Below are 23,903 nucleotides of genomic sequence, written 5' to 3'. Positions count from 1 at the left end.
TGAAGTACGAAAATGCTCGTTAAAGCGTCGCGTTGAACTCGGCAGCCAATTCACTGTGGGTACCAATTGAACTTCTGGCCAACATATATATTTGCTGATGTTAATTTTGTTCGAAGTCTCATTTTTTTTTTTTTTAAATTATCCATTTCTCATGTAAAATTATTTTATTTCTATTTTTGCATGAGTAATAATAACCCTGAGAAATGAATTTTGTATATTAATTTATTATTCTAATTTCAAGCATCTAAATGTTTAATCGGTTATAACGCTGAACAATAAAAGAATGATTTAATACAATAAAATCGATATTTATTTGAACGGCCTATGGCTAAACAAAGAACAAGTTTTTTGGCCTACTCTCAGTGAGCGAGAAACTAGCGATTTGATTGGCTGACAGAATTTCTCCTTGGCCATTCAGCAATGACCAACCTTTCACTATAGATGGTAGGCGAAGCTACGAACAAAGGAAAATAATAGTAAAATTTACGATAGTTTTCCTGAAAATTTGTCATCTATTTGAATATATGTTGTAGTTTACTGGATAAAGAAAGTATAAACATTAATGGTAAGTGCTTATGACAAGTGCAGAGCATCAAAAACCAACGCCTTTCAAGTCTTTCCGGTCGTTTATACGATCGTTCGGCCATTTATCATGCCTCAGTCGGCATGGATAAAATCACGGCATGTGTATTTACACAAAACCTTTCAACGCTGGAAAGACATATCAGCCATTTTGATACACAACTGAAATATTTAGGATAAAAAATGGTTATTGTTAATGTTTGTGTACTATTATTTTGTTGAATGTCTCCCTCCGAGGGCCCCAGATTACAACTGCAAGGTTGTAAAAAATGTGATTATGATGTTAAACATCTGACAGGTTATAAATTTTTAAGTTTATTTAATTATTATTTGATATTATGATAAATTTACTTGTATATTGGCCTTATAAACAGGATAATTTTATTTTTTATAATATTGTATTTTGCATTATGACCATAGTCCAGCAAGAAACATAAAATACTTTTATATTATGAATGTTTCTGGTCCTAACAGCTAAATACTAGGGAAAATTTTCTGATAAACAGATGGAAGCAATGAATGACTAATTATTTTAATTATCAAGTAATTGGAAAGTTAATTGTGATATGTAAGAATTGGTAAAAAGTTATTATTGATATTATATATAGGATGTATCTCTGCATTGTACTATATTTCTTGCGTATTTGAACAGCTTTTCCTCGCAGCATATCACACATTTGCTATTTCATATTTCACCTGTCTCAATTTTTAAAATATATTGTAAAGATTGACTTTGGGCAATAAGTCTTACAAGTATCAAATTGAAATATGTAAAGATTGTCAAGACAATGGCTCAACAGGGGGAAAAGATAAGATAGAAAAACAGACTTGTGTTAGGTCTGATTGGCATTTATAAAGATATGACGTAATCATATTGGTGGTCAACATCACATGTTGAACACTAAAAAAAAATAGTTTATTTCCGGCTTCTAACCTGGAAATGGTTTGGTTTGATCTTTTTTTTTTTTTTTTTTTGGTAAGGGACAGAGTATGTGATGTTATTATGTCTATAATTAAAGTGGATACAAGTGAAATGTCAACATGCCAACTTATGTACATGTGCATTGAGTCAAGTTGTACATTAATGAAACAAGTTTTACACTTCTACCTAGTAGTCTACTCCTGTATTCGTAAGAAGAACAATATACCCGAAAAACTTGTTTACAAGTTTTTATGATTTTATTGCTTTCAAAAAAGGTCAACTCATTTTCTTTAAATGTTGACTAGAATTTTTGGCATTTAAAGGTCTTCAAAGCTTTTAAAAGTCATTTGTAGATCAAAGTATTGATAATGTTTGATTGGTTCAATGGAAACAATATACATGTACATGTATTGGAATTGAACGGTTTTAAACTGGTCAGTAGAAGATTGATAAAAACTCAATGATGAATGATCTTGTGTATGTATTGAATAACATACTAAATAGTCTTGAAGGGTACTCTTGGAAAGTTGCAAGTTCTGCAGATGATTTAAATAGAAATCCTGATATATACAGTTGGTGGGTTTATATTGATTCTTCTATAAATCTATAATACTAAAATTACGAGGTCCAATTTGTCAGCCGTCATCACGTAAAAACGACGAATCAAAGAATTCAGCTTTATATATAACTAATATAGTACAAAGGTGTAGATTAAAAATTACACCACTCCAGGCCCTTTTGTTTTCCACGTAATTAATATTGCCAATAATTAAGAAGTTCCGGGTCAGGTCCGATACTGATACCAAAAGTATATTCACCTGTTACCTATTACCTTATCTGTACGTTCCGCATCTAACAAGTGCACCACCAAACGGTGTATTTAGGATTATGCTATGTATACTAAGTACATGGATCATAATCACAGGGTTGACACTACTAAATTCAATCATTGTCAAATTGTTACCTATTGAAGTATTTTAATCAGTAAGACTTTCTAAGATAACAATACGAATACTAAAAATCTGGACTAAAAATAAGGCGGAACCGTTTTCAATTTGTTAGCGGGCTTGACACAAAACAGTGAATCAAAGAATTCAACTTTATTTATAACTAACATAGGACAATGCTGTTGATTAAAAAATACTCCATTCCAGGAACTTTTGTTATCCAAATAATTAATATTACCAATAATTGATAAGTTCCAGTTCGACGGGTTCAAACAGAAAGATTTGAAAGCAGAGAAAACTGTGTACCTAATAATCGGCATGACTTTATCAGATAAAAAGTAATACTAAAATAAGGCTTGCGCATAGTTATATACTTTAATTCAGTCACGGACCCGCGATATCACGGGTGTGTTCTAGTGTAAATTAAAATTACAAATGTTGACCTGTTTAGTATTTTTTTTATATGTACACATGTATTTATATAAAAGATCTGTATTCAGCCACCATGCATTCTCATGTTTTTGATGTTTGATGATCAGTCGATTAAGAAAAAGAAGTCATTTACATTTGTTGAGTTTCTCCCTTGGAACTAACAAGAAGAAACTGATCTGAATTTTTAAATGACTTAAAAACGTGTTCGTTTTAAAATTGATTGAATTTTACTCCCTGAACTATCATTCAATTTATTGAAATTTTACTAAAAAACAGTAAACTAACAAATATAAATTTGTTATCAACATGTTCAGATACATTAGGTATCAGAATTTATAAATGATCTGAACACATTTGATAAATATTTAAAGAAGAGTAAGTTTTATGTTGAAGACCTGGCCCACATACTGTTAGGTTTAAACTTAGAAGGTGATCAATTTTAAATACCAGTCTTGTTAAAAACCCCAGATTAGTAGTTCACATGTTAAAGTTACAAAGTAAAAGTCTTTTCATTACAGATGGGTCTTAGTGATTTTACCTAATCAAATTGTGATTAACACATTGAATTATATTGTTAGATCTATTTCATGGTCACACATCATTTGCCCCAATACAACCATTATTTGTCATTGAAATATGGCTATCTTATTTCCTGTGTTTAGAACAGTTTGATCATCCTTAACTAATTAGAGACCTACTGTTAGCAGGACATGTAACTTCAGGGTATATATTTATGGGCAGGAATTATACAACTGCATTATCATGGCAGCTGTACAAACAAATATGTTAAAGAACACACCAAATGTGCAACTAAATGCAAATTTATTAGTTTGTATTTTATGTGCATGTCTGATCATGCATATAAACTAAAGTCATCATTCACTCCTTCAAGTTTTTAGCAATATGTGTTAGTAATCTTGTCTGATTATTTATGTACTGTAGCTCATGAATCAATAACTTCAAAAATCAATATCCTTTTGTAAGTTCCTGTATTTATACCAAAATTAACAATTTTATAATATATAAATGACTATAACAAATCAAATTAACATTCAATAAAGTCTGTAAAAGTATCCCCATAGTTTAATCTGCATAACAAAGCATTTGGCTATACCACTGATTATGAAAGTTGCCAATTGCCTACAGCTGTCTGATGCTATTGATAAAGGAGCTGTTAATGACCAGAAATTGACACTCATGGTAATATAATTTCCAGCTAGGGGAAAGTAATCATTTTCTGGTTTTTAAAGATTTTTTTCTAAACTACCTTTCATTTATTGAAGCTTAAAGAAAAAGTACTTGAAATCATCAGTCTTAACATTTTTCTTTTTCAATGTTATTGTTAACTTTATCTTTAATGGTCTTCAATTATTCATTCTGGGATTTTTGGTTTGAGAAACAATAATGACAATGATTGACCAGTTTTTACAAGTTTATCACATTATTTTTTATAAATGATTTTCTTTCTTGTTAATAATTAAAATGTTTTAAGATTGAAACAATAAACTTGTAACAAATATTTTCCTTAATTTAGAAATACTTTATCTAGTATTGTAAAGGGAATAAGAATATCTTGTACTATATTGTAGAATTTATCACTCTATTTTTTATAACAACTCTAACACATTTAATCTTTTATTGAATTTAAAGAGTCGATAAGATTTGTCCATTGTAAATAGACGAGCTTGTTATATCATAATATTATAAAAACATTTTTTTTATTTTCAATATGCTCACTAGTGCTGATCAAGCGTAGAGAAAACTGTTTGTTGTAATTATTTACCTTTACAATTAGACCACCTGACTTGTATATTATCTCAGTCTTATGTTTGTGTAGCCAGAGGCATAGGTATGGACACAACCATTTTGCTGAGGATTTTGCACACCTTTCCTTTTAACAATGACATTGCCTCAGATAGCCCATAGGGAGGCTATTATAGTAATTTCTTGGACAGTAAAATAAACATTTATTATAGCTGTGTGTATCACAAGGGGTATGTACAAAAGATAAAAGTTTGATTATAGATTTATTATCTGATGCCACATGGTATATCATGTTAGACAGGTTCAAAAGAGGGATTTAAACAGTCATCTTTGTTTGAGAAATCGTCAATGGAAATGTTATTGATGTATATGCATGGTGAGGAATATTTAAAACTAATAGATTTGTTATTTAACCTTGGACTAAGAGATATTAGTAAAAAAAAAATGGAAACAAAGAAAAAATGTAAGCTTCAAATTTGGTGGTTAGAAGAAATGAGTTGTGTGAAAAAAACGGAAATTATGATTCAGTCCTTAAATATTTATTTTTTATACTTTTAAGATAAAGTGTTAAGAACATGTTAAAAGGAGATAAAAAAGGATTTCACGGTACATTCATAACCATTGATTATTCAGTAAATTGATTTAAATCCTAGTACTTTTGTTAAATACCCTTTTAAGTAATATTTCACTCATTGATCAATTGAAGTTAATTCACAATTTATAATACGCTTCCCATCAATTTCCTGTTAAATTGTAATAGATTATCCAGTATATATTGATAATTTTCAAGCCTTACAACTCATTCATTTCGGTAAATAAAGTATTGCAATGAGAATACGATTTAAATCAAAACATTTTGAGCAAAAAAGTTTGGCATGTCATCTGAACAATACAGGCAATGATCCCTTGTGTGACAAACTATGGCATTAAAGGTTCATAGCGTTATTAAAGGTACTGTATTCTATACATTTTCAAATGATCGTAATTTCTGACTAAGCTTTACAAAACATGTCAACAAGGCCTTTAAAATTATTTGGGAAAATGGCGGTAATTTGATTTTTAGTATCCCTCTTCAACCAGGTAACTTTTACAATATCTTTTGTTTGTGAGTAGATCGATTTCTTTAGCTGTTACAACGTAAGGTCAGTAAAGATTTCTGGGTTTTGGGTAATTGAGTTTATTTAATTATTCCAGTTATTTTAACTGACATGGTTGTTCCAAGTTTATCCCCTAGATGTATTTGAAGCTATAAACTGTCTGCATTGCTATGTTCAACATGTATTTATCTTTACCAGTGAAAGTCTTAACATTTTATATTGAGTTAGAGTTAAGATTTATATTACTTAGTGTTAATTGAAGTTTTAATAGAGTTACATAATTGATTTTATGGCAGGGAATGTTTAAGATTATTAAAATTTTAATTGATTTAGTATTTTCATCTATTGAAGTAGAAAGATCTGGCACAGTTCAATCCTATTGTTGCCTTTATTCCGATGTAAAGCAATAATCTAATTGTTACATGTAACCTCTAAATGAATGTAAATACCTAGTCATTAAATCAATCATCAGTCTACCATGCGATATGTAATTACCTGTCACTCAAATTAGCCAACATTCCCTAAAGGTGTTATTTCATAAGTTTTAATAGTACATGTAGCGTTAAATAAAAAGTGACTTTTGTACTTGAAGTATTAAAAAGGCTTGGTCACAGTAATACTCAATCTTTTCACAGATTTTCTGTTTGCTCACATGAATCAACATGAACTGGGGGGATTATTTGAAAGTCCACTTGTTCATTTAATCAATTTATTTACATTTATATAAAAATCAAATATTGAAACAAAATTATTTACCATATGACCATTGACCAATAATTATCTGGTCTTTGGTCATAGATATGACAATGAGAAAGATTTGAATGCTAGAATGACTTTATTTTCTACTTCAAATTCATTTGTTAAAAGTGGTGTTCCAATTTTGAACACCCAGACAGCTATTACATGCAGTAGTGAATAGCACAGTTTTGACTACTGAAATTCACACCTTGATAAGATTTACCTGTGTAATACAGGTATGAAATTGTTATAAATTGTTGATATGTCACCAACTTGAAGTTAATTTGATAAAGAAGTAATCAAACTCTTACATACAATTATGATAAGTTATCTAAGTTCATATCTGATTAAATACAATTTATTTGTTTAAACTAATACTTCTCTATGCAACATTAACAGATGACACCCTCCCATACCAAAAACATTTAATCTCAACACAATTCTCTCTTTGTTTGATCTCTTAAAAACCTGTGTCGGACTGTTTAATTTCTTAATGTTCAGTCAGAGGTAAACATGATTGGTTTTGATGGCTGTTTGCCTTTAATATCATATGCTAGGAATCAGACTTGGGTAAACAGAACAGATGTATACGTAATTACAGGATTATATGTAATTTGTGGTTAATTGATTATGTGTATCCTTTGAAGACTTGCACTTGTACTTCAAATGCTCCATTCATAAAAACTACAATCTTAGGAATACTTCAGATGATTGTAGACATTTTTTGTAATTGATGTTCATACATAAATTTAAGAGGTTATTTTTTTTGAACATCTGACACAATTCCAAGAATTTGTTCACCTGTTTTCACGAAATTTTGGCTATGTATTGATATCAATTCATGAATGTGGAATATAAATGTTCTTTGTTATCAAATCAACTTGATTTATTCCTAAATGTTGTTACTAATTTTATAATCTTTGTTTACAAATTTAGATGCACCATTAATTACTCAAAGATAACAAATTTTGTAATCCATTATTACATTACTGATGTATGTTTCAAGTCCTCTGCTTATATTTCAGAAAATTAAGAAATATTTGGGCACATTATTGATGGTCGAAAAATTAGACTAGTTATTACGATTTAACATATATATGCTTAAGAAAATGTTAAATATTAAAAAACATTCAAATATAAATGAAATAATCATTTAAAAATTTGAAAATCTATGTTAACAAATTATTTAAAAAAACTTAAAATTGCAATTACAAAAACAATATAATACTCGATTAAATAGTGTGCTCAAGTTCTGAATTTCCATATAGAAATAAGATTTTAGGATTTATTATATCCTTTTGGGTTCAAATTTTCTTCTTTATGTTGTTCACATTTTGAAGTCAATAAGTCAATACTTCATAAGTTATTTTATTATTTCAGATAAACATGGTAAAAAAGAGATAGTGTTTGTGTAAAAGATTTTTTTGGATGGTGAATCTACCATATATATATGTACAATAGAAATCTTTGCTATGCAGACTAAAACTTGAATGAATGGCACAGTTCAGCAGTAAATGGAAGTTTGACTACACCCACACTCCAACTCTCCCATTGACAGTGGTAAATAAGGAGAGGAGGAGAAACGATGAGCGGGGCAGAACACCATGCAGTTGTTGACAGAGGATTAAAAATGAAAATAAAACGCAAAAATGTAAATGCTACGAAGAATGATGGTAAACACGAAATTGTCAAAGGAGCTGAAAAAATGTCTACAAACGAATCTAATAGTAATAGTGCTAACGGAACTCTAATGGACAAAGTGAAACAGAATACGGCTGGTGACAAGTCACCCAAGGTCAAAGGGATACATAAAAAGGAAAAGATAAAAGAAAGAGTCCAGAAGGGATCGGACGTGTCTTCAGTGAGTACTACTCTTGATGCTGCCTTTTCTCAAGTCTCGCTGGATTCTAAACCGGCTGCCGATTCCAGTAAAACAGATGACCCATATGATTTTGATGCCAAAGAAGATGAAGGCATTGGCTTTCCCTTAAAAAAAGTCAAAGTTGAAAAGGTTTGTACTGTTTGTCCCGTCTGCTGCTCCAAAGATTCTGTACTCATCATTTCTTCACTTCTCTTTCCAAATACTAAGTATTTAAGCAAATATAGAAAAACTGATAACTCTGACAGATATAAATCAGAACTCTCTTGATATTTGCATAATTTGAGATAAATATTCAGTTATTTTCATAGATTAAATTAAGCCTAAATTTGCTAAGAAATCTAGATTTAAGATATTAAAAAAAAAGATAATGGGACCTTGTGTTAGGATTAGATTTCATGGACATTTGGTTCATACAGTTAACATAGTTCACTTCCATTTAAATTGATCAATGTTTTCAGATTTTAGTAAGCCTTTTGAAATCTACCAGTTACTTAAGTTTTTGAAGGGGTTGAATATTAAACTGGTTCCGTGTTTCTATGTAATTGTGGAATAAGTAGCTGACAATTGTTTAGTCATCAAAATGTTTTATTTAACCTATATTAAAGTGAAGTGAAGAGATGATGTTGAATCTGAGGAAGTATGTTGGGCTGTATAGTACAATACCTTATAGTAGCTTACATGTGTGCATGGCTCTCGCATGGCTCAATCGCTTTAGACAATTAGAGGCTAAAAATAGTACTACACCTGTTCCCCATATACATGTATAACTATAACTTAATTATTAATTGTTCTATAATCAATAGCAGCCATGGAGGTTTTATTCTGAATAATACCACCATGTAGCAACCAAGTTTTTTGTTCTCATGGTTATTAGCTGTCCTGTATATATAGTATATGACATCAGTTTACATTGTTTTGGGAAACTGTTTAAAAAAATACTTGATCTGCTGCTACTTTTTATGGTTTTCTATAACATGATTTTAAAGAACTGATTTCTGAGATGAAAAAATGGGTGAAATTCTAGAGAACAGATTTTTTATGGGGAATGACCGAAGTTGAAAGGGGGCTTACACCCACCCATGCCCCTTTTCTCCATTAACATTATGTCACATATGGTGTACATGTATGGTGACTATCCACCATTTATAATGCTCAGCCTGAACATGTACATTATATCAACAAACATCTGTCTCCTCACGTCATTTGAAGAGATAATGATCAAATGATTATCTAACAAATACATTCTAAGCTTGTTTGACAGCATCAATCTTGATAAAAAGAATTAAGGTAAAAATCATTTGTTCAAAAATAATTTTTATTTTATTGTAGTCTTTCTATTTAAATAACCTAACTGAAAGACAACTTTTCCAGACTATTTAAACCCATTACTCAAAAGTTATTGATAATGTCTAATTGTACAATTTTGTGTGATGAGTGTAAAATGAAATGGGATAAACACAGTGAAAAGGTGAATATTTTATAAATTGAACGCTGTTTTAAAAAAAAAATTAAAATAAAATGAATGCAATTCAAGTTACCATCATAGTTTGGATGAATATTGAAACTTCTGGTAATTTTGGCCTGAAAGTCTGAGAAGGACATAAGTCTATATATATATAAGGTAATAATCAATTTTAAAATATATGGCTTATGGTGAGGTTTATTATTTAAAGGTTAAACTGACTAAAACATGATACCGACATGAATAAGCTAGATATTTTAGAAATAATATTTTATACTTAAACGGGTTAATGTCTGTTTACAGGATTTTTTTCTGTTATAATCACCACCCTTTTAACATATGTACACTATATGGTTTCCAGTATTTGGCCTTGGAAGTATATTAGATGAAAGTTAAAATGTGTGAAAATTTGGGAGGGGATTTCTGCTTTTCAAGTGTAAATGAGGCGTGCATGTCTTTATGGATTTAAAAATATTCAAGGTTTTTGTAGAGTTTCAATGAAGACAAAATTAGCATGTATAATAGTCGTGAATTTAAGTTTGTCAAAAAGTTCATATTATTGCAGCATGTTTGTGTGCCGAAGAGGGGAGTTATAAACAACCTTGACTACTCATAAGGGTCTTGCACGGTCGGCTGTTAGTATGCAAATTATTACATTTGATAAGCTTGTTAAAAGCCATAACTTAGGTAAAGGTATTTAAAAGTGTGACATTTACAAGGACACTAAGTACTGGCTATGGCCAATTCTGATGAGGATTTTTTTTTAAAAACAGTAAAACTTAGTCCAGTTAAAATTATCCATCTGCTCTTTCTATTTGTTATTTGTCATTAACCAATGGACCCAATAAATTATCCAGAGATTCTTGTGTATCTAACACACCTTCTAATTTATTTTTGAGCCAATAGATTTTTGGGGTTTCCCACTACAAAACATGGACTTTGTCTTATATCTATATACACATATCATGCAGCAGTGGCATAAATTTCTGAGCTCTCTAGTTTTTCTAATTCAGATTTTAGAAGGATACTTTCTTTGATAAATATGAACAGGTTATAAGGTCATTATTTATCAAAGAAAATCGTTCCTGGTGTAATCCTAGCTTGTGAAGAGCATGAATGATAAATGTGTACTTAGTATTGAACGATAAATTTGCATGTAAAAGCATGTTGATATAATCCGTCAAGCTAGTCAGAATATATACATGTAACAGTACATATAATTAGTACCTGCTAGTTACACCTCCTTCAGTGTCAAATTATTTAAGTAATTGATCCATACATGTACATGTATTTGGTCAAGTCATATATTCTTGTCATGTAATAAGACTTTTACTCTACATGAGAGATTATTCAATTTTATAATTGCCATTATTAACGTCATTCAATTTGCCCCAAGTATATATATTGTATAGATAAAATTATATTTGATTTTAATATCATTTTATTTACTTGTTTAAATCTATGGAGGTGAATTGGCACATGAAAGGATGCATGGTTGGGGAAGTCAGATGGGGAAAAACAATATTATTCATTGAATTGTCTGTTTAATCTTTCCTTGTAGAAAGTAATACCAAATATCCTTTTTGTCACCACTGCATAGACACCAACATTAAAGTATGTGCTTGAAGTATTTCCTGAACAAACACTTCAGTAAGGGATAAAGTATCTGGATTGAAGTATGCACATTTCCTTTTTGATATTAAACCCAACTAGCATATGTGACAAATAATCCACACACTGGTATAGCCCACAAGATAAAGTATTGTTAGCTACTTTGTAAAGAGGTGATTCACAGAAGTTGAACACAATCTTTTCATCATGTTCATCCTTTAGCTAGGAAAGTATTTTATTTCAAGGCAAAATAATTTTCATTGTGAACAAATTTTACTAGTATTTTGTTTTCATCTTTTGTTTTCTTTACGGCTTTTAATCAATCCTTTAAAAATCAATTTAAGTTCAAAAGAGTTCTACAATGAGACAACAACCTGAGAATACAATATGCAAAATAACATCCAATAATTTATAAAAGTACACATCTATTTAACATATTTAAACGATCAACATGTATTTAATTAATGGCACATTTACGTGCATAAATAAAGACTAGACATGGAATGCCCTTTGTACACACAATCACATATTTTTGGTTCTACATTCCATTTTTTCATCATGTAAAACTGTAATGAAATTTTGAAGGCACAAAAACACTAAAACATCATGGGTTGATACTGTAAATTCAGAAATTTTGCGTGCATTTATTATTTCTTGTTTTTAAACAAAATTTTTGAATTTTCGGTAAACAAAAATGATAAAATGTCATGCTGACTGTCCCTTTATATCACTAGTTCTTAGGTTCACATTTTAACTTTCCTTCAGGGTTTCTCCCATAATTTAAATCTTTCTTTTCTGTTCCTTCTTCCAGCTGTTAAACACATTCAAAGATAATTTTATGCAAATTGAAGAGCTTCATTCAACATGTTCTATGAAAAAAGTGTGCATATGTTATTAATATTTGTGTTGGTAAAGATAATCATTGTTGAAGAATAGTAAAGAAAATCTGCAGCCTACAGTGCTTGCCAGTTGTTATTGGTTGTAAACTGGTTAGATAGCTGTAGTTATTTAGTTTTCATTATCAGCTGTATTTCTTTAGAGCACATAATCATCTTTGGAGGGTAGTTATCTCATTTGGCAAAAATACCACATTTCCTTATTTTAAATAGATTGCAGGTTAACTATTTTTGCTAGTGCTATGTAGATGTAGTAGATAATGTCTCCTTTCTTGTGCTCTAATAATATGTCTGTATATTTTTCAGTTTAGGGCTGTTTGGTTGTGAAATAGCTGCCCTATAGATATACAGTTTGATTAATAAATTGTACCCCTGTCTGATATTCCTTTGTAAGAAAATAGTGAAAGTTGTCATTAATCTATAAGTATATTACAAAATATTTATTATCAGGAACTTTAGATTGAGGAATAATATAAAAAATATCATGAATTTTCTCATATGAAAACTAATGATAAGGCTCCTGCAAAAAAAAATTTATTTAAGACAATATCTATTACATACATGTTAATCCTTGGATCAATGTCAGTCTAGTTGACTGTTCTCTAGTCTACGTCTGGTCTGGTCTACAAATCAACATCTCCCAAATCTTAATCCATTATGATGTCAGATTTGGACATCTATTTAAGGAATGGATTTAGATTAGAGACTGATTTGAGTCTTACATCTTTAATCATCTTGTTTGATCATTACCAGATACATATAATGTACTTTTATAATTATTACAACCTCTTTTGAATTTGAAGAAGTTGTAATAACAGGATAAGATATTTAAAATGTTTATAAATACCATTATGTCTTGGATAAATACAGCGGTAGTAGTCATTGAAAGTTGTTTGGCTACGTGAATATAAAGGCTGTAAGATGTGGTAATATTTATACATGGGGAAAGATATTTTCTGCATCTGTTATTTGGCTGTCTTGAACAAACATCAATTGGGATTAACTATATAACAGTAAATTTACACATGCAGGCAGCCGCAGGTTTTCTAAGTAAACTCAATTTTATCAAGATCAGTCAATTTAGGCTTCAGTATGTATACAAGTTTGTTACATGAATATTGTTATATTTAACAAAATGGCAGTTTTACATTTGGCATTCAAATATTGCACACATAAAAAAAATCACAATACATCCTTTCTCAAGGTTTTATATAACAATCAGCCTCAAACCAACATGATGATTTCTCAAAGAACTGCACAGAATGTTACAGTTAATTTTCCCTTTAATCCTATTATAGCATCCTTGCATAATTTAAGGAAAAACCCATTATGTTTTAGTGATGTGATCTTTTACTTTTCAAGATGGCTCTAGATCTGTCTTCATAATTCTAGCTACAAAAGTCAATAATTATATTCGACTAAGTAAACCAGGGACTAATATCAGATCTTTTTCTTTTAGAATGACTCATCTACCTCAATCTCACAGAGCCATGTGGGGACGGATGCTTGTAGCATAGGTGTAGCTACAGACCCGGACTGTCTTGGACCATGTGAACCAGGGACTAATGTCCTCTTGGAAGGCATTGTATGGCAGGAGACAGAAAATGGTAAAATTAGATATAAGTGTTTTTTTTATGAAGTCTTATACTGAGGATTCATTGTTATTCGTTGTACAACAGTTTTTATGGATTTCCTGTTTACCCCGTAAAAATGAAAATTTTCAACAGGAATATATATATCTATGCAGTCTTTGGCAAAACCACAGATCAAATAACCATGAAAATGAAAGTTTTCATCAATTCACGAAAATTTATACCCACAAAAATAAAGAATTCACAGTATCTGAATGAGATTGAAAGAGATGAAGTATACATCAATCAGACAATATAACAGCTTAGAAATGCTTAAATGTTTGAAGCAAGTTATCTAGTAGATAAAATCTCTATATATGTCCCTGAGCAATGACCAAGTGCTTATTTTATTCATTTGTAATAGCCCACAGGGATTGTAATTTGTAAACAGTAATTGATCTTATTATATATTTGAATCAAATCAGTACTTTCTTTAAATGAATAATTAGAAATATCAAAAGAAATACCAAAATTCAACTTCAGGCAAAACCCTATTTATCCTTGTTGCATAGTGAATTGGCTTTCATCACAACTTCCCCTTTCTATTTATCTAGATTGGTAGAACATTATAAAGATATTGAATTCAACAATTTATACTTTATAGAGAGAAAAAAATAAAATCCTTTGTTAAGGAAAGATACTATATTACCTAATAAAATTCAAAATGTAGATAATGCCAACACCATTGTCATTGTGTTAAAGTAATATCATGAGAAAGTTCACTTTTCTAATGCATGTAGATTTCTAACTGAAGATATTATTACAGAGAGATCAAAAAAGGCATTGTAGAAAGTAGTTATGAGATACATGTACTAACATTTTATTCATTTTAAGTAATGATTTAGAAATAATGTTTTATATGTGATGTATTTTCAGGAGTATTAGTGGTGAATGTAACTTGGAGAGACAAGACTTATGTTGGTACTCTATTGGATGCTACTAAACATGAATGGGCCCCACCAAGGTAACAGGATAGCGTTAATCTGTCCAATGAAAATTACCTATATATATATATATACAACTCGTCTAAACATCAACCCAACAATGTTAGATCTGTAAATTTGCGAAAGTTCTTCCCTCGCCGGGATTCGAACCCATGCTACTGTGATATCGTGACACCAAATCGCCTGCACTGCAGCCGTCCCGCTAGACCACACGACCACCTGGGCTCTCAAAAAAAGAGCTTTCGCTGGCCATGTGTTACCTTTCCACGTTAGTTTTAATCTAGCGGCGTACTACAGTACATGATATATAAGGCATGAAGATGTTATTGTTACAGATCAGCTATATATATATATATATATATATAAGACGATTTTAAGTGAACAATTTACTTTGTGACATCTCATGATGTTTGTATTGGTTTAAATTTTCAAATAACATTTATTATTTGTTAGATTCCAGTAATCACTTTCACAATTTTTTTTTTTTCATTAACAGCCAACTATTATCCATATATTAAGTAAAAACTATATTTGCAACAAAGTGTGTCAAATAAAGGAGAAGGAATGAAAAAAACACAAAAAGACCAACACTGTTACACATAATGCTATTTCAACAGAATCCTCATATTTATTAAATATCTTGTACATGTATATATATAATCATGATAGAGAAAGTTCAGATAGAAAATTGTTTTTTTAAATTAAATGTTACAAAAGGTTATAAAGATAATAATTAAAAAAAAATTCTATCACCAATCAACAAATGTCTTGTATTCTCCTAAATTTACCAATAAGGTTTTTTCTTTAAAGTTCACCAAAATAGATTAGGAATTCTGACTTTTCCTAGTCAATTTTCAATTGAGTAAGAGTTATCTTGCTTTTCACTGAAACTAATTGAACAAATGACAATATTCATCTTCCAACATTGCATTGACACTTTTTGGGAGATGACTAACATGTCCATAAACTGCAGAATGGCCTTCAATTCCATGAATAATTTTATATTCATTACAGATAATGATTGTTAAAACGTTTCTTCACAATAACACTTTTGTGGGTAGCATCTGTAAAAAAACAAACCTAAAAAAATCTGACACCTAAAAATAAGAATGAAATGGTGGTTTCTGTAGAACTTTAAACACTAATAAGAAATATTCAGATGCCAACTCTATAGTAATTTGAACATGAATATTACATATAAAACATTGATGACTAATATGAAAGATCCTTTTTTCTAGGTTTAATTGTGATTCACCTGTTAGTGATATGGATGCTAGAACACCAAAAGGAAGAGCTAAACGAGGGAGAGGTTCAAACAGTACACCGGTCATTGAGAAAGGCCTGGAAGGAAGAACTTTACGTAAAGGACGAAAGGGGAGTAATACATTTACTGCTCCTCCTAGTCCAGCTAAGTCTGATATATCTGTGTCATCTGTTGGTTTAAAGCGTAAAGGAAGACCTGTCGAAATGGAAAATGCTGTTAACGATAATGCCAAAGTAAAACGTAGTCGTTCATGTTCTCGTGGAACTCCAGGAGACGGTAGTGAAAGTCCTGTGCCAAATTTTATTGAATGTCCAGAGCCAAATTGTAAGAAAAAGTACCGTCACATGAATGGATTACGATATCACCAATCTCACGCCCATAGCGCCGTTGGTTTAGAGGGCGATGAAGAATCACGTGATATGGATAATACTGAAGATTCTATGCTGGAAGATATGGATAGCAATATGGGAGAGAGCGGTGAGAATAGCTCGAACAATCTCAAGATTGATTTAGATAGTGTTGACGAGATGGACAATAAGAAAGGAGACAGTAATGATTCTGACAAAATTGATATTGTTAATGTTGTGAAACCTACAGTAAAACCTACTGCAGAAGTTACCAAAATGGATATTGATGAATCTTTAAAGAAAGAGAATTCAATTTCAACAAATTCACCTAGTTGCACTGTGACAAAGCCTACAATCGGGGCAGGGCATTCTTTCCATGCAGTAATATCTAGTTCTAAAGTTAATTCAGAAATAAATCCGTCTTCTGTTCCAACAACTGTGGTACAGACACCTACTACCATTAATGCTCCTGTTGTGAATGTTAGACCTGTTTCTTCTAGTCCAATGCAATCATCTAGACCTATTACATTCGCTGCCATTACTACAAACTCACAATCAAATGAACTTTCATCAGGGAAGACTGAAAAATTGATAAAACCGAAAGTGATGGGTAGGCCAATAGCACCTTCAAATATGATTGCCTTAACAACTAATGTGACAGTGACACATACAAATTTAGCTCCGGTTACCACACATACACATGTATCTAGTACAACACAGTTTCAACCAATTCAGCCAAAACCAACAGTGTTGGGTGATTCGGCTGCTGTTAATCAGCATCTGATAGGGCTAAAGGAGTTAAAAGAAAAGAAAATGAAACATAAAAAGAAATTAAAAGATAAGGATGCAAATGGAGTGTTACCGAATATTGCAGCGGCAAAACTAATGAAGCCTGACAATAAGAAAAGTGAAACAAGCAGTGTAATAAAAGTAGCACCAATAATGGCAAAACCTCTGGAATCTATTAAAAAGGAGGTCATGCCAATAAGTAAGCCATTGGATTTCGATAAAGAAAAATCCGGAGCATTAATAGACAAAAGTTCTTATCCACCAAATGTTGGTGTTATTACGGGACAAGTGCAGCCGCAACCAAAAGTTGTTGATCTCAGTCATACTCCCCGAACTGAAGCAAGTGTTCTGAAAGTAACACCAACTTTACAAGTCATTACAAATGAAAGCAATAAATCAAATATAAATGATGATGTGCAGAGCCCAGCTTATTCTGACATTTCTGATGCAAATGAGGCTGGTTCACCGGCACAAAGTGCTAGTCCGCAAATTACTGATGAGAAAATCGTTAAACTCAAAGATTCACAAGGTGCTACTCCAGGTGTGAGTCTGGATAATCAACCTTTAAATCAATACGGAATGTATGGGAATTATTACAATCAATCACAATACCTCTTGTCACCTGCAGCTCAAGGATCCCCTGGATCAAACATTCAAAAGATTCAGACAAATCCAAGTGTTAAAGATAGGAGCACTCCATCAGAACATTTAAAAATTGTTGGAGGTGCTGAAAATAAATCAAAAATAGACGAATCAAAAAACGATAAAACAGGTGATAATATCGGTGATAAAGTAGATCGTCCATCACAGCAGTTATCACAACATGAACTTCAACAATTACAACATCAGCAATGGGTTAAACAGCAAATGTATGCATTACAGAGTTTACCTCCCCAGCAGCAGTATCAGTATATGTCAGCCTATGGACCTTATCTGGATCCTAATTATCATATGCATATGATGGCTAATGACCCATTATATCGGCAGCATTTTGAGAAAATGATTGATGAACAACAGAAGAGAATGTATCAGGAGGGTGTTCCTATTGATCTCGAGTCTCCGCGCGCACTTAGTCGATCATCCGCTACTGACATATCTCTGGCTAGTGGCCCCTGGCCAGGTGGTGACGCATTTAAAACTAGACCACATAATTTCTCTAGTGAATATTCAGGTGGATTCCCTCATACAGATACTAAACGTACCAATGAGTCAGAAAAAGACCAAAAGTCAGTGCGTGATCGGCAACAAAATGATAATCGGCAGCAAAGTTCTAAAGAAATTGATGTTAAACCAAATATTGATAAAATTCGCTTTGAGCAGCAAAATCCTGAAGGCATGAAAGGGCAAAAGGATGGAAAAATGAGTGAGGAACAAGCTAGGAGAAGCCAAATGTATAAAGAACAAAAACATATAGAACATCAAAAGAGGATTGAGCAAAAGAAAGGTAGTGAAAATCGTTTTGAACCTCGTCCAGTGGATTTAGTAGGCAATAAGTCAAGTAATAATAGTCCCTTCTCTTCAGAAAAATCAAAAGACTTTCCACAAGGTCTAGTGCCAAATGTAACTATTAAACAAGAACCTTTCAGTAAGCTAAAAGATCGGAGCGATTCAGCTCCAGATTTAAGTATGTCTTCTAAAAGTGCTAGTGACGAAAGGACAAGAACTCCTTCATCGGAGAAGGTTAAAAATATAGATGAAAGATCAATGGACAAAAGTGATAAATTCAAGAATTATGAAGGATCATTTGATAAACTAAAAAATTCAGAGACACCTTCAGACAAAAATAGGAGTAGTAGTGTAGACACTCCAAAATCCAAAATCGGCCAATATTCCAAACCCTCCAGTCCTCACACATCACTATCACAGTCTCCTGGATCTCATTATTCCCCCTACCTCTATCACAGTCAGTTTGTACAGTCCCCACCAACCTCATATGGACATATCCCATACGATCCATATCGTAACATGGTTTATCCTACAAATTATATCCATCCTTCACAAATTAACAGCTATCCAGGTGTTGGATCAGACAATGAAAAACAAAAGATGGTCCCGATATCTAAAGCTGGACCTATTGAAATGGATTTAAAGAAGTCTGATATAACATCACAAGCTAATACTAGTGCCAGTCATAAAATTCATGAATTACAAGAAAAAGGGAAAGCCGTATCTCGTTCAGCATCTCCTGTGACAAGTAATATGACTAAAAGTGATAAACCAATATCATTACCACTATCTGTGGGTGATAAACTGAGAGACTCGAGTTCCCCGCCAACACAGAGACATGTTCACACACATCATCATACCCATGTATTAGAGGCAGCATATCCAGTATATCATTATCCATGTAAGTAATGGGTTCAATAAGGCACAGGGGACATATCTTAACTTTAATATGAAATTTATCAAAAAGGGACTTAAACTTAATTTCACTTATTGATGTCCATGTATGTCTCTTTGATGTAAGAATTTTTTTCTTTCATTTGGTATTTACAGTTTATATTTATTTGGAGCAACTTAGCAAACATGACAAAAGATTAATCAAATTTGTTCTACAGCACAGAAAATTAAGAAGTGAATAATTTACTGCCGCAATGATTTATTTCGATGTAATAGAAATGTCAAATAAAAAAAAAATGAAACAGCCAACATTGAAAAAAAACAACACTAGACTCACTAGAGGTCAGTCATCATATGGTCTTCAACAATACAAAGGCACTTATAACAAAAAGGAAATTAATTAATTATTTAAAATCCATCCAAAAAATTTAAAAAAAACAATAGGAAAGTACAAAATATTGATACTCCCTGCAGTGCAGTCATGTATAGACAAGAAAAGCCTCAAAAGGGAAAGAAACAAATGACAGCTTTTGAGTAAAAGTCCTTCCTCATGGCTGATGCATATGAACAAATAAAGGACATTCAAGTCAATACACAGAAATATGAACACTTAAACACTTTACTACCCAAGCATAAACTAATACTCAAAAAGATGTAATAACACAGTTTTATAACACAATATAACATGCAATTGTAAAAATTTACATTTTTTTACGAAGAGAAGCTTGAGTTCATAATTCAGTATGTAGTCGTTTCATATGACTTATTTTTGCTTTATATTAGTAAAAACAATAGCGAGACACAGAATTGTTTATTAAGGAGGCTCGAGGGTATAAAAGTTTCAGAAAAAAAATAAACATTTGTTTTTCATTTCAAATTTTTATTTGTTACCTTTTGAAGCTGTTACTTATCATATGGTACAAAAATCATTCAAAACAAACAATTTGTGTTGGCCCCAGATGACTTTTAAAATGTATACATCATTGAAAAAGTTCCAAATTATCTCCCTTTGGTGGAAAAATGCCATTTTTTGGCTTTAAAATTGAAATATCTTTTTTAAATTATCGGTGACCTATATTTTTTAATATAATTTCCATATAAGCTGTACTTAAACAAAATTATTGTAAAATTTGAGCGATTTCTGTTATAAATTTCTTTCTTTTTTTTCCGATATTACCTTTATTTCTCCTATTACTTCAACAGAAAAATAACACCTTTACAGAAATGTATGCTTCTTTCGAAGGCAGATTGTGAGCGCAAATGAACGGTGACCCCACTTTTTTATTTTATTTTTCTGTTAACTTTAAGATAAAGTTCATTTATAGAAAAATATAGAGAAATCCTATATAAATGATTTAGACCCGCGAACCCCCTTAAGTATTTTACACATGAAAATATTTTTTTTAGTTGGTTTTGCAGATACATTGTATTTTGATGTTTTCTGTTCAAACAAACATCTAAACAAGTAAAATTGATTTAAAATGTTTCATTTATTTCTTAGGTAAATAACTCATTATGATATTATGAATATGCAAATACTTTTATAAATTTGATTGCTTATTTAAATATTCATGTATTTCCTTTTGTTATTGCAGCAATTTATCCAACACCACCCTCACAGACACAAGTACCACCAGGAAACTCTATCCAACATCCTCAATATCCACCATAATCAACAGTTATCTCCCTTGTCATGTCATGAGTTATCTCCCATGTCATGTGACATGTTGTTAGGTTGTGTGTCTATGCAAATTATTTTTAGCCAGTAGAAGCAATAAAATAAAATGAAATAAATAATAAAAAAAGAAATATATCTTTATGATATTTCTGGCAAGACAATGATTTAATATTTTCTGAATTGAGTATAAGGTTTCTATGAACCATTTGATTCTGCAATGAAATAGTTATTTCAATAAATTCATGAGAGAACAAAATCAATTCAATTTTCCTTTTGATTTGATGTAGAATTATTAGGGCATGTTAACAAATTTTTAAAGATTTTTAAGTATCCAGTTCAATACTATGAATACATTTTATGCACAGGGTTCAGCCTAACCCTTTACAAATATTTTTTGCTATATTTTGCATTTTCAGTAAATACACATTAAAGGAATTATTTTGTATTAAAAAAATATAATTTGTTAAAGGAGGTTTATGTTTTTCATTTGATAAGAATATATAAGTTGTGTGTAATGTACAGTAATGTTTATATTGTGATATGAAATCAAACCAAAGTATGTGTTCATACTGTAAAATATGTAAATTTTCATTGAAAATTTTATGCGTTTTATAAATGCTAATACTGTCATAAGCATGTATTTTTCTTATTGGTGGTTTAATAAAGTATAAATAAGAACCTATAGATTACTTATTGAAAGCAAAGCTATAGAATAGAAAAGATTAAAGTATTATAAAGTATTATTCTTACAATTTATTCATTAGTTTGCTTTTGTTTCCCGTAATTTTTTTCTGAACAAGTTTCATTATACTGATTTAGATTTATATTTCAAAATTTTATTATTTATTTTATTGTAATTTTTGCTGAAAAAGTAAATGGACAATTACAAAATAATCAAACTTGATGTTTTCTGGTTAGTTCTTCCATCTTGTCTATGTGTTCAGTTTTCAGTTATTATCAAATTTGATACAAAATCTTTGAGGCATTGATAAATTGCAGATTTTTTTTGTAGATTTGAAAAATAATGCAATGCAAGTTTTGATTAATTTACAATAGTGCTAGATTTTTTAATTGTTTATCATTGGATGTTTTTAACTCAGTGCTTGGATATGGACATATTATGGTTGTTAATATGAAATATAATACAAATGGCAATATGAGATTTGATTCTATTGAGAAAATGCTGAATAGAATAATTAAATAGAATTGAATGAAATATTATGAGCTATATGTTTGGGACCAAATACAGTAGAATAAAATATTATAAATATGCAAGTTTATGTCAAAAATTTTGTAGGATATGAAATATTTTACAATCAAAATTTTTTACAATTTTATCATAGATATAGACAGCTATGCAAATTACAATTTTTGTACATGTATCAATAATTGTTAAATCAGTTTATTATAGATTTAATTTAATTCTATTGAAAAACTAATTTATGACATGAAAAATACTTCAAAAAGAAATTCATTAATGATAAAAAAATTCAAGCATTTACATTCCATGTGATTATACCGAACCTGTTAACTCAGCAGTATTTAGATTTTGTACAAGTGACAAAAATTGTTTCCCTAAGCAAGACTACAGTAAAAAATTAGCTTTGTTTATGCAAAAAAATGACATAAAATGCATTAATAGGTTGGTAAATTTTTATGGTAAAACATTGTTTTGCTTATAGTTGTGTTTTGTGCAATGATTAATTGCTATGAATGAATGTACGTGTATGTAAATGAGGATGAAAGATTCTATATTAAGCATGACAAAAGTTTGATTTTATATATAGTTGAATACAATTAGTATTTGTTTAAGCCTACATGGGCTTATTTTATACAAAATAAACAAGAAATCTTATTGATCTTACTCTTTTTCTTGTAAGACGGTGTAGGACAATTGTTCCATTGAATAAAAAGAAGATACAATGTGACATCAACAGATTACAATACAACCTCATAGAGCAAAATATGGTCTTCAATAATAGATGAAATAGAAAAGGGGAATGTGTCAAAGAGCAGAAAAGAGCTCAAGGCCACAAATGGTTCTTCCATGCATTGAGAAAGTCCTGCACCTGGAGATGGACTTGAGGCAGACATTAAACAATCATGTATACTACTTCTGTGAAAAAGGACATCACACTATTCTCCTAAACATCCAAATGAACAAAAATTTGAAAAAAACACAAAACTAACTAAGGCACAAGGTATGAAGTCCTAGTCCGCAGACAAGCTGTGAATTAATGTAACAGACTAGTATAAGATCTGCCATCAAAACCAAATCTGAAGAAAGAAAGATCACACTTATATAGATGAACAAGAAAGACTACTGACTACCTAGTTTTGGACTGGCACACAAACTTGTGCTGGAGCTAAGGCTAGGTGTTGGTACTTGATTCTCTCTTATGGTAAAACTAAGAGTTATAGAACATGGTACAAACAAATCAATGTCAGAAAAGGTTCTTTAATCAATGATGTAATGTTACAATTGACAAAAACAACTGGTACCAGTAAAAATGTAACAAAAAAGCTCACTAAATCAATCAATACACCTAACTACTGCTAATAGTATCTGCACAGTAG

The 23,903-nt window shown here is 30.8% G+C and overlaps 1 protein-coding gene across 6 annotated transcripts; it reads left to right on the top strand.

Annotated features, from left to right (window-relative positions):
* The first annotated feature begins 408 nt into the window (after positions 1 to 408).
* On the top strand, positions 409 to 23,185 carry LOC139521199 (zinc finger protein 608-like). 6 transcript variants are annotated; one of them, XM_071314566.1, is made up of 6 exons: positions 409 to 565; positions 7,863 to 8,343; positions 13,793 to 13,940; positions 14,841 to 14,928; positions 16,147 to 19,655; positions 21,244 to 23,185. In XM_071314566.1, exons 2-6 carry the CDS (start codon positions 8,068 to 8,070, stop codon positions 21,318 to 21,320), a joined length of 4,098 nt encoding a protein of 1,365 aa, XP_071170667.1. In that variant the 5' UTR covers positions 409 to 565; positions 7,863 to 8,067; the 3' UTR covers positions 21,321 to 23,185. The 6 variants fall into 6 exon arrangements, with proteins under 6 accessions (XP_071170667.1, XP_071170663.1, XP_071170668.1 ...); XM_071314562.1 differs by having other exon boundaries at positions 7,863 to 8,493; XM_071314567.1 differs by lacking the exon at positions 409 to 565 and adding an exon at positions 4,686 to 4,877.
* The last annotated feature ends 718 nt before the right edge of the window (positions 23,186 to 23,903 follow it).

Source organism: Mytilus edulis, chromosome 4 (assembly GCF_963676685.1).
Source record: "Mytilus edulis chromosome 4, xbMytEdul2.2, whole genome shotgun sequence".
Lineage (NCBI taxonomy): Eukaryota > Metazoa > Mollusca > Bivalvia > Mytilida > Mytilidae > Mytilus > Mytilus edulis.
This window is presented reverse-complemented; position numbering and strand designations above follow the sequence as displayed.